The sequence below is a fragment of the Bos javanicus genome, chromosome 6 (assembly GCF_032452875.1).
Source record: "Bos javanicus breed banteng chromosome 6, ARS-OSU_banteng_1.0, whole genome shotgun sequence".
Lineage (NCBI taxonomy): Eukaryota > Metazoa > Chordata > Mammalia > Artiodactyla > Bovidae > Bos > Bos javanicus.
Genome location: NC_083873.1, coordinates 7,083,163 through 7,095,474, shown reverse-complemented (window position 1 = coordinate 7,095,474; position 12,312 = coordinate 7,083,163). Strand labels below are relative to the sequence as shown.

At 38.6% G+C, this 12,312-nt stretch overlaps 1 protein-coding gene across 1 annotated transcript in view; it reads left to right on the top strand.

Annotated features, from left to right (window-relative positions):
• The window catches only part of METTL14 (methyltransferase 14, N6-adenosine-methyltransferase subunit), a 39,818-nt gene extending 32,117 nt beyond the window's left edge, over positions 1–7,701 (top strand). Inside the window, exon 11 of the mRNA XM_061419294.1 lies at positions 6,221–7,701. Coding sequence (XP_061275278.1) covers positions 6,221–6,525 — 305 coding nt within the window. The 3' untranslated portion in view covers positions 6,526–7,701. The remainder of the gene's footprint in view (positions 1–6,220) is intronic.
• The last annotated feature ends 4,611 nt before the right edge of the window (positions 7,702–12,312 follow it).

Below are 12,312 nucleotides of genomic sequence, written 5' to 3'. Positions count from 1 at the left end.
ACACAAGGACTGAACACTAACCTCCTGCGTTGCAGGCGGCAGATTGTTGACCAACTGAGCTACGAGTCAAGTCTATATTTAATGTAATTTCTTTTTAAGAAATGTTTCTTTTTATTTATTCTTGGCTGTGCTGGGTCTTTGTTGCTGCACAGACTTTTCAGCTAGTAGGGGCTACTCTAGTTATGGCGCACAAGCTTCTCATTTGAGTGGATTTTCTTGTGAAATAGAGGCTCTAGAGCAAGAGAACTTCAGTAGTTCTGGCATGTGGCCTCAGTAGCTGCAGTTTCTAGAATACAGGCTCAGTAATTGCAAACAGGCTTAGTTGTCCCCCAGCATGTATGATCTTCCAGGATCAAGGGCAAATTCGTGTCTCCTGCATTGGCGTGGGGTTTCTTTACCACTGAGCCACTAAGAAAACCTTTAGTATAATTTCTGATATTTGTGGTTGTTCAGTCGCTCAGTCATGTCTGACTCTTTGTGACCCCAGGGACTGCAGCACCCCAGGTTTCCCTGTCCTTCACTATTTCCTGGAGTTTGCTCAAACTCAAGTCCATTGAGTTGGTGATGCCCTCGAACCATCTCATCCCCTTCTCCTCCTACCTTCAATCTTTCCCAGCATCAGGGCCTTTTCCAGTGAGTTGGCTCTTTGCATCAAGTGGCCCAAGTATTCAAGCTTCAGTTTCAGCATCAATTCTTCCAAATTTAAGGTTGATTTCTTTTAGAATTGACTGGTTTGATCTCCTTCCAGTCCAAGGGACTCTAAAGAGTCTTCTATAGCACCACGATTCAAAAGCATGAATTCTCTGGCCCTCAGCCTTGTTTATGGTCCAACTCTCACATCTGTATATGATTACTGGAAAAATCATACCTTTGATTATACAGACCTTTGTCAGCAAAGCAATGTCTCTGCTTTTTAATATGCTGTCTAGGTTTGTCATAGCTTTTCTTCCAAAGAGCAAGTGTCTTTAAATTTCATGTCTGTAGCCATCATCCACGGTGATTTTGGAGACAGTCTGTCACTGTTTCCACTGTTTCCCCATCTATTTGCCATGAAGTGAGGGGACCAGATGCCACGATCTTAGCTTTCTGAATGTTGAGCTTAAAGCCAGCTTTTTCACTCTCTCAGTTCCTCTTTGCTTTCTGCCATAAGGGTGGTGTCATCTGCATATCTGAGGTATTAACATTTCTCCTGGCAGTCTTGATTCCAGCTTGTGCTTCATCCAATCCAGCATTTCTTATGATGTACTCTGCATATAAGTTAAATAAACAGGGTGACAATGTACAGCCTTGACATAGTCATTTCCCAGTTTTGATCCAGTCTGTTGTTCCATGTCCAGTTCTAACTGTTGCTTCTTAACCTGCAGACAGATTTCTCAGGAGGCAGGTAAGGTGGTCTGGTATCCCATCTCTTAAGAATTTTCCACAGTTTGCTGTGATCCACACAGTAAAGACTGTAGTGTTGTCATTGAAGCAGAAGTAGATGTTTTTCTGGAACTCTCTTGCTTTTTCTGTGATCTACTAGATGTTGGCAATGTGATCTCTGGTTCCTCTTCCTTTCCTAAATTTACTTTGTACATCTGGAAGTTCTTGGTTCACATTCTGTTGCAGCCTAGCTTGAAGGATTTTGAGCATTACTTTGCTTGCATGTGAAATGAGTGCAATTGTGTGGTAGTTTGAACATTCTTTGGCGTTGCCCTTCTTTGGGATTGGAATGAAAACCGACCTTTTCCAGTCCTGTGGCCGCTGCTGAGTTTTCCATCCTTGCTGGCATATTGAGTGCAGCACTTTCACAGCATCACTTTTTAGAATTTGAAATAGCTCAGCTGGAATTCTATCACCTCCACTAGCTTGGTTCATATTAATGCTTCCTAAGGCCCACTTGTCTTCACACTCTAGGATTTCTGGTTCTAGGTGAGTGATCACACCATTGTGGTTATCCAGGTCATTAAGACCTTTTTTGTACAGTTCTTCAGTGTATTCTTGCCACTTATATCTCTTCTGCTTCTGTAAGGTCCATACTGTTTCTGTCCTTTATTGTGCCCATCTTTGCATGAAATGTTCCTTTGGTATCTCAGATTTTCTTGAAGAGATCTCTAGTCTTTCTCATTCTATTTTCCTCTATTTCTTTGCATTGAACACTGAGGAAGGCCTTCTTACCTCTCCTTGCTCTTCTTTGGAATTCTGCATTCAGATGGGTATATCTTTCCTTTTCTCCTTTGACTTTTGCTTCTTTTCTTTTCTTGGCTATTTGTAAGGCCTCCTCAAACAACCATTTTGCCTTGTTGCATTTCTTTTTCTTGGGGATGGTTTTAACCACTGCCTCCCTATATAGTGTTAGGAACCTCTATCCATAGTTCTATACGCTGTATCAGATCTGATCCCTTGAATCTATTTGTCACTTCCACTGTATAATAGTAAGGCATTTGATTTAGGTCATACCTGAATGGCCTAGTGGTTTCCCCTACTTTCTTCAATTTAAGTCTGAATTTTGCAATAAGGAGTTCATGATCTGAGCCACAGTCAGCTCCTGGTCTTGTTTTTGCTGACTGTATAGAGCTTCTCCATCTTTGTCTGCAAAGAATACAATCAATCTGATTTCAGTGTTGACCATCTGGTGACATCAATGTATAGGGTTGTCTTGTGTTGTTGGAGGAGGGTGTTTGCTATGACCACCTTAATGTTTGCTTTACATTGGTACCACCTGTTCTGTGTCCCCTTTTCTCTCATTTCTTTTGGATTAAGTATTCTTATATTATTCAGTGTTTCTTTTTTATTAACTTCTTAGATATTCTTTTATTGTTCCTTCACTGGTTTTCTTGGAAATTGCAGCATGTACCCTTGAATTATTAAATTCTAAATTAAAGTAGCATATTGGTTTTTTAAAAGGGTAGGGATGCTATGGTTTAAACTTCATAGTTTCTTTAGTCTTTTAAAAGCAATTTTTCTCTATATATACAGTCATGCCTGAGTTTTACACACATACTAGATATACAGCTACAGAATGAACTTTGAGTTGTTGAGACTTCTGCTGTACATATACATGAACATCTTGTTTGGAGGTTTAGTAGATGGTTTTACTCTCTTATCAAAGTAAAATATTTTGGCAACAGAGCTTGTGGCAAGCAAATATTTCCTCTTCACTGGCTTAAGAGAAAGTAATATGACTAGATGCTCAGCTGGAGTTGTGTGTTTTTCAGAAAGTGTAGATGTCCATAGATATTGAATATTAAGATTATGGCTGTAGTGTTTGAGGAAATAAGGAACAGATTTTTATCTTCCATCATTAACCTTGGTACTCATAAATAGCTCTTGAATCTGGGAACAGTCTCCAGTGGGAACTGCTATTTAAAGGAAGTAGAAAACTTTAAAGAAACAGCAAAGCTATTTGAACAATAAAAGGGAACATCAAACAGATGGTAATCTTTAATAATTGAAAAGTCAGTGTAACAACATTAAAGAAAATTTTCAAGAGGAAAAAAGATTCAGCCTCATTACTTCCAAGAAGTATTATTTTTTTGCATAATACTTTCCAGTCCTATTGTGCATACAGATTTTTACATAACTGTGTCATTCATCATTTTGTATTTTTCTCAATATTATGTCAAAATATATGTCAAAATTATTTCTACATTTAAGTAATTAGTTATAATGCTTTTAATGGCTTTATAGCATTATTTTATGGAGAAGGCAATGGCACCCCACTCCAGTACTCTTGCCTGGAAAATCCCATGGATGGAGGACCCTGGTGGGCTGCAGTCCATGGGGTGGCTAAGAGTCGGACAGGACTGAGCGACTTCACTTTCAGTTTTCACTTACCTGCATTGGAGAAGGAAATGGCAAGCCACTCCAGTATTCTTGCCTGGAGAACCCCAGGGACGGGGGAGCCTGGTGGGCTGCTGCCTCTGGGGTTGCACAGGGTCGGACACGACTGAAGCGACTTAGCAGCAGCAGCATTATTTTAAGTTTTTTTTTTTAATGTGAGTGGAAGAACCTAAGGAGTAGAGAGAGTAGATAACTATTAAGTATAGCTACAGATATAAGCCTAAACAGCAACTGAAATAAAAATACAAATTTTGGTGCCAATTTGTATTTATAATATTCTATAACTATAACATAATGGGAATTTTCTCCATTCATTTAGCTACCCACTTTATATTATACATTATATCTCTGATACCCTTCTATCTATATCTATACCAGTTGTACAAAGTCTTAGAGGTTTAGATTTTATTTTTTGCTTGTAAACTACTATCTGATTCTTTATCTTTGCCCATTCTTGCACAAATTATTTTAGTATTAAGAAGGAGTATCCACTTGGGAAAATTATGTAGTAGGAAGTTAACCATGTAAGTCATAATAATAGGAGCAATTGAGAGAAGTCTGTTCAAGAGACTATAATTTATTTGGGTCAAATCCTCAAATACATTTCTTCCTCTAGGAGGTAGTCTAAGGTATATAACACATACCAAAGGAATCCTCTTTATTATTGCTTTTAAGATTAAAGATTGATATATATATCATATTCACTGAAGCCAAGCTAATTTAAACTTACTTGGCTCTTAGAAATTAAGGATTAGAAATTTTAATAGAACACTGTTGCAGTGAAGAATTTGTGAGTGGGAGGCAGCATCCCTTGCAGGTTACTTTGTAAAGGTTTACATGTCTTATTTATGTAGGGCAATATAGCATGAAAGAGACAATATTAACTATTTTTATTAAATCTTCGAATTTTTTCTTACCTCTTGCTGGTGCATTGTGTTCCACAGCACCATATGTATAGCAGAAAATGAACCAAAACCAAGTAAGTCTCATAGGTTCAATTGTGAGACCACATAGGTGTGCAGTGTGTTCTTTCATCTCATTTTTATCAAGGTGTCTACTTGATGAGACATGAAAGGCATCATATGGTTTTATCTGTTATTTTTCTCCAGATATTACAGATCTTACCTGTGCACTGTTAGACAATTTAAATGATGAACAGTTTTGTACCAAAAAAGGCTACTACATTTTAGAATGTGACCCTAGTAAAACATTTTGCATTTTATCATGGACCTAATAGTCTAAGAAATAATCTTGATAAGGCAGAAATCGTGTGAGATTAATTTTTCAGGTGAAGAACCTAATTCTTAGAGATTCCTCGACCTGCCCTAATGATCAGGAATCGCCACATGCAGGGAACCTCAAAGCAGGAGGTCTCCATCAGGCATTTATAGTTAATTTGTAGTTCTTCTCGTTGCAGATACAATGTAATCAAACAGAAACCATCCTTATAAGGAAAATTATCTAGCAATGAAGTTGACAAAACCTATGGAAATATAATATGTAATGGAAATTCAGAAAGATACTCATTTCATTAAGATACATGTTTAAAGTAGATGTTGAAGGATGGAATTTTCACCAGGTTGACAGGATAGAAAAAATTATAGGCACAAAGTAGAGACCAGTGTGCAAACAGGTAACTATAGCGGTTCATTGTTTCAGCAGTGCGATTAGAAAGTTAGTTCAGATCTCATTGTATAAGGCTTCCGATTCCATGTTACTGAATTCTGGCTTAGTGGAAAGCCCAGAAGGTTGTGCAGAGAAGGAATGTGGTTTCAGCTTTGCTTTAGGCTTTCCACTTTTAGAGGGAGGAGAGGTTGGGAAAGCATTACAGTATACATGTATGTCTGTTATATGTGTAGGGGACAAAACTAGTAGAAAAATAAAAACTCTAAGGGTGGCAGCAGAAATGGAAAGATGGTAACAAGTAGGAGCAGCATGGTAGTAGGTTGAATTTCTAAGACCTGCCAGCTGGGTTAATGTGGTTGGAAGAGAAGAAGCAAAAGTTAGTTCCAGGATGTTAGTCAGAAAACTGGAACCTACTTGTAGAAAAATTTCTACAAGTAGGAAGGTAACATAAAATTTAATAAATTTTCACTAAACCAGAACTCAGTGTAGTGTCTTAATATTTTCTAAATCCTATTCTCACAGAATGTGAAATATGGATGGAGATGATGATTATATTATAAAAGTTACAGTTTAAGAGGAAAAACAAAACAAAATATATATATATGAAATCAAAGACCATAGTTAAATGCCATGTGTTCTATGTAAAATATCAATATTGGGTAAGTGATAGGGACATCTTTGGAAATACACTGGAGATTTGAAATGGCTCCTAAAGATCAGTAAGAGAATTGGGGGTGAAAAAAAGGTTAATCTTTTTTCCCCTCCGTTTCAGGGTGGCTTACAGTTGGACCAACTCTTACAAATAGTAACTACAATGCAGAAACGTATGCATCCTACTTCAGTGCCCCGAATTCCTATTTGACTGGATGTACAGAGGAAATTGAGAGACTTCGACCAAAATCACCTCCTCCCAAATCTAAATCTGATCGGGGAGGTGGAGCTCCCAGAGGAGGCGGAAGAGGTGGCACATCTGCTGGCCGTGGGCGAGAGAGAAATCGATCTAACTTCCGAGGAGAAAGAGGTGGCTTCAGGGGGGGCCGTGGAGGAGCACACAGAGGTGGCTTTCCACCTCGATAGTTTTTAGGACACTGATCCTATTAATGCCTCTTCACCTTCTTTCTGATAGTTTGAATTTCACCCAGGATATGTTTAGAACTTTGTTCCAGCTTGCACTTTGCTTTAGTTTCTCTAAGCTACAGGAATATTTTAATCAACCTCCCTTGCAGTTGTCATTGTCTCGTTTTATTCAGGGTAAATGAGTCATCCTGTCTTTTGTCCTGTGCATGTAACCAAACAGACTGGAACAACACAAATACCTTCGCTTTCAGAAACTGAATTTAGTCTAATTACAAAGGCTTTTGCTTTTTAGGAATAAAGTGAGCAGTGAAAAAGACCCAGTCTGAAGTATCATGGGTGCTGACAGTAGTTGATCATGGGCATCCCACCACTGCTGTCACAGCAAATGGGAAGCTGTTTGCAGCCTTGATGGAGTGGAGTTGGGACAGATGGTAAACTTCTCTTAGGGTTTCAACATTTTCTCATTGAAACAATAAAAGAGACTTTTTTTCTTTCTTTTTGAAAAATCTTAAGTAAACTCGTGTAATTTGATCACAGAAGAAATTAAGAGATTTGAAACAAAAACCTCCTCCCAGGTCTAAATCTGATCAGGGAGGTGGAGCCGCTGGGTGGGCAGAGAGGAGGTAGAGCCTATAGGCATACTTTATTTACAAAGAGGAAAAAAAGTGCTCATTATAATCTCAGTTATGTAGCTACCGATGACTGTTACTCATGCTTCCTAAGAAGCTGACGAGGACAAATAGCCAAGTAGCTAAGGACAATAAAACTTTGGTGTGATCTTGGATTGACTTTCAAAGCAGTTTCATATTCCTTAGCAAAATAAAAGAATTGGAAGCAACAGATACACCTGGTTATCAGGTGCTTGGTTTAAACATTTGGGGGAATAAAGTACTTGGTGATGGGAAAATGACATGCATCTTTAAACTTGTTGTGGAGAAAAGGTAAAACCAGTTACAGAAAACCCTCAACTTAAGAAGAGAGCTTGGAAAAATGGAACTGCAGTTGCTTTCTAAGGGACTGGTTTTCCAGATAAGTTGTATGAGATTTTATATTGTCATTTCTATACTGTCACTCATGTTTTGCATGAATCTGCTGAATGAAATAATACCATTATTGTTGACAAATATATTTTTTATTTTATGTATGATTTTTCTAATGAAACTTTAAACCTTTGAACTTCGAGAGTCTCTTTTCTGTGAGTAGAATTGTCGTCGTTACCAAATGAAAAAGGATTGACCTCAGATGAGACTGTTCTCTTGGTCTGTGAGTAGCCCTTCTGTGCTTTTCATTGGCTCACAAAATGAGGTTATGTTATATCCTTTAAAGACTCAGTTTTTAGATAGGGACTGAATTATAGGAATATGCTTGAGATCCTTAAAAGCCTGATGAATTTTACTTGCTCAACCTGTTAGAGCTTTCTAATACAGGTAGCATTTGACTAATGTTCTTCTTGATGTAGATATGATGTGGAACTGTTGGTTAAAATTTTTACTGAAATGGTGGTACATTTTCAGCTTCAGTAATGAGAAGTTACCAGAGAGAGAACTCTATTTGTTAAAGTGACCTGGGAATGAAGAAGACAGATACTCAGTTGCCCAATGGGAGTCCTTAGACACACCAGCTAGGGAGTGACTCTGTCCTTTAAATAGGACTCTAGCCTGGTCCCTGCTCTGGGTCAGCTAGAACAGAGTTCGTGGTGGGGAATACCATACCCAAACACTACTGAACCATCTTAGACCAGGTAATTGTCACGATGTCAGTCAAAGTGTAGAATGAGACAGCACAGTGCATGAGGCGTCAGACGTTTTAGTGGTGGATCAAGTGTGGAGTCAGACTTGGTAGCTGGGCCACATATCCAGAGTTGCAGTGGGAATCAGGGCTGTACCAGCTAATACTTTGATAAGTAGAAGAGCCACCTCCTATAAGTCCTTAGCTCATAAAAACTATATACCTCTCTTATTTGTAAACCGAGTAATTGTTATGCCACAGTTTCATTTTAAATTGATGGGATCGTAATGGTTGGATGCCTGGGACAGCACACTGTAACTAAGAATGATTCCTTTGCATGTCTCTTAAAATACTTTCTACCCATTTTAGTTGTTAATTAACTTACAATGTTCTGATTACAGCAGCTTATTTTTAAAACCTGTACTTTTTTCATTCTGAACTTAAGAACATAAGATTTAGTCTATAGTTCTAGATTTTATTGATTTAATATAATTTTATTAACTTGACAAAATGATGGCCCATTTATTCTAAGTGATAGTCTTTGATCGGAAAGTCTCTTTTTGTGTGCGCTGTTAAAAACATAAGCTTTTGTGTATGAGAAAGGCTTTTCTTGGAACAGTCCTGTATAATCTTGGGGTCCATATAGGACATTAGCATTATCTTTGATGTTCAGTGATAGGGACTGAACTGATAGGGAGTTAAGTATATGCTGTCAGTTTTTAAGCTATAAACCTAGGACTCCCCAGGAGGTTAGAACATTTATCTGGCAAATTGAACCCATTGAAGATTCCATTTCTGAAAAGTCACATTTGCTTCTGCTCTCAAGACCCCCAGTCAGCTACTCATATGAATATTGTTAGGTATAATGCACAGAGAAAATACTACCTCATTTAATCTAGATGTTCTTTTTCTGTAAACCCTTTTTTTAGAATTTGACAAAATATTAAAATGATCAGTTTGAGTCTGTGTTATAGTTCTTTTATAACTAGAGGGGCTGATGAACAATGAAATCAAATAAGGTAGGTTTTTTCCCAAAAATACTTAAAAAAAATTAAATTTGAAGTCAGTGATGTAAAATGCATATAGGAGTTACATATATAATGTGAATCAGTGAAGCAAGCCATGAGTTCATTTTATAGTGGAATGGTGACTGCAACCATGAAATTAAAAGATGCTTGCTCCTTGGAAGGAAAGCTATGACCAACCTAGACAGCATATTAAAAAGCAGAGACATTATTTTGCCAACAAAGGTCCGTCTAGTCAAGGGTATGGTTTTTCTAGTAGTCATGTATGGATGTGAGAGTTGGACTGTGAAGAAAGCTGAGTACAGAAGAATTGATGCTCTTGAACTGTGGTGTTGGAGAAGACTCTTGAGAGTCCCTTGGACTGCAAGGAGATCCAACCAGTCCATCCTAAAGGAGGTCAGTCCTGGGTGTTCATTGGAAGGACTGATGTTGGAGCTGAAACTTCAATACTTTGGCCACCTGATGCGAAGAGCTGACTCATTGGAAAAGACCCTGATGCTGGGAAAGATTGAGGGCAGGAGGAGAAAAGGATGACAGAGGATGAGATGGTTGGATGGCATCACTGACTCAATGGACATGAGTTTGGGTAAACTCCGGGAGTTGGTGATGGACAGGGATGCCTGGCATGCTGCGGTCCATGGGGTCACAAAGAGTCAGACCACGACTGAGCGACTGAACTGAACTGAATTCTTTTTTTAGACATTTTGAGTGACTTTCACAATGCTATTTGCATATTTAATACAGGACTATTTACTTTCATTTACTGTCTCCCTTTTGTCCTGTCTTTGCTGCTTTCCCACATGGGTGGATTTTCTTAGCTCCTCTCTAAGAAAAGGGAGCAGAACAGAGCACCTTAATAAGTAGTCATTGACTTGATCTCAAGGCTGTGGAGATCTGAGAGAGAGGTGGCAACACAGCTCATGGGTAAGGCAGACATCATACCCAACGCCAACTGATTGTCACCACAGAGGGAGGACGGTAAGTCTGAAATGTTCATGTGAAATCTCCCTAGATGTTGGCAGTTAAAACACTTTGTGTCCTTTGCTTACATTTTCCTTTCAAAGAACTGAAATTTTTAAAAATTAGTTTGGCTAGCTAAATTCTGCATACATTTTAAATTCTGGCTTCTAAATACTGTTATCAAATTTACTTAAAGAGGAAGAAAAAAATTTACTTGATTTGGACAGGAAACATTCACTTCGAGAATGTTGTTGGTACACTTTGAAACACACTAAAGAGATTGCAGACATGGACTAATGCTTTATAGTTGGATATAGGGGTGTGACTGCAGCCATTCATCTGTCCAGTGGAGGGAATGTGGAGGCTAGGCCTGTTTGCCACACCTCCTTATAGAACCCCACATCTGCCTCAGCTTTTAACTTAGAGTTACAGCTGTTAATGTCATAAAAGAGTACATCATCATTCTGTGGGATTTTTTGCATGGTTTTTTAAAGTAGAGGACAAAATGTCAAACTATTTTGCTAGGATACCCAGTTTATGCTGGATAAATTTCCAGGGTAATCGCTTGGATGTCTTAAGGAATTTGTTGTCATTTTATAGGTTTGTGCTTTTCAAGATGGTTGGTACATACTTTGATATCAAGTACAAGGAGAGAGTTTGGATGTAATGATGTTGCCCATGATTCAGATAAGCTGCACAGGTAGAGGGATTATTTTGCCTTGTCCAAAAAGCAAGGTATATATAGTGGTAAATAGGATCTCAAGAGTCTAGCTTACTTTTCTACTGCTATATCTTACTGAAATAAAAATCTTTACAGCGTATAAGCATGATTAAGAGTATTATGTTATAAAAATAATTTCAAAGCAAAATTTCAGAAACTATAAGCGCCCATGTAAGCTTGTCAGCTAATTGACTCTCTGAATTTTATTTTATTCTGTTAAGTATTTGTTCATTTGGCTGCGTCAGGTCTGAGTTGTGGCACATGGGATCTTTGATCGTTTTTGCGTCATGCAGAATCTTTTAGCTGCAGCATGCAGGATTTTAGTTGCAACATGTGAGCGCTTAGTTGTGGTGTGTGAACTCTTAGTTGCGGTATGTGAACTCCGTAGTTGTGGCATGTGGGATCTAGTTCCCTGACCAGGGACTGAACTTGGGGCCCCCCTGCTTGGGTTGTGTGGAGCTTTAGCCACTGGACCACCAGGGAAGTCCTATGACCCCATAAATTTTAAATCCCATCACTTCCTTGAAATGATGCTGATAACATATTGGGTCAGAATGTCATTAGAACTTCTTTGGGGAACATTCCCAATTCTGATTGCTTTAGAGTGATGCTTTTCAAGTGAAAGATTCCCATTCCATCTGGTACCTGCTTTTGCCTGCTCATTTAGTTCTGAACTAATAACTCTGCTGCTCACACTCTTAGCAATTGGTCTTTGTCACAGACTCTATAATGGCAGCAGTATGCTTTCTCAGCTTCTAATGTGCAGCACATTGCAAGTGCTCAGTAAATAAATAGCCCTTTACTCTTGTTTGACTAATAATTGGAAGTAATTCCCAGAGGATTTTTAAAACCCTTCTTGTTTCACTTCTCTTCCTTTTTGCTGTTTCTTTCTTGCTCCATAAGAGGACTGGTTTTCTAAAAAGTAAGGATTTTTTTCCTCTAAAGTATTAGAACATCATCTTTGAAGCTGAGGAAATGACTTACTACTTACCGGTGGACTTACCGGAGAAGGCAATGGCAACCCACTCCAGTACTCTTGCCTGGAAAATCCTCCTCCATGGACGGAGGAGCCTGGTAGGCTGCAGTCCATGGGATTGCGAAGAGTCGGACACGACTGAGCGACTTCACTTTCACTTTTCACTTTCATGCATTGGAGAAGGAAATGGCAACCCACTCCAGTGTTCTTGCCTGGACAGTCCCAGGGATGGGGTCGCATAGAATCTGACACGACTGAAGCAATTTAGCAGCAGCAGCAATGGACTTACAGAATCAGTTTCCTTTGGTCTGAGTTTAAAGGCATCTGACTTCCCTCAGGAGATTAATTTTTAAAATACTGTGTCAAATGTAGCCTAT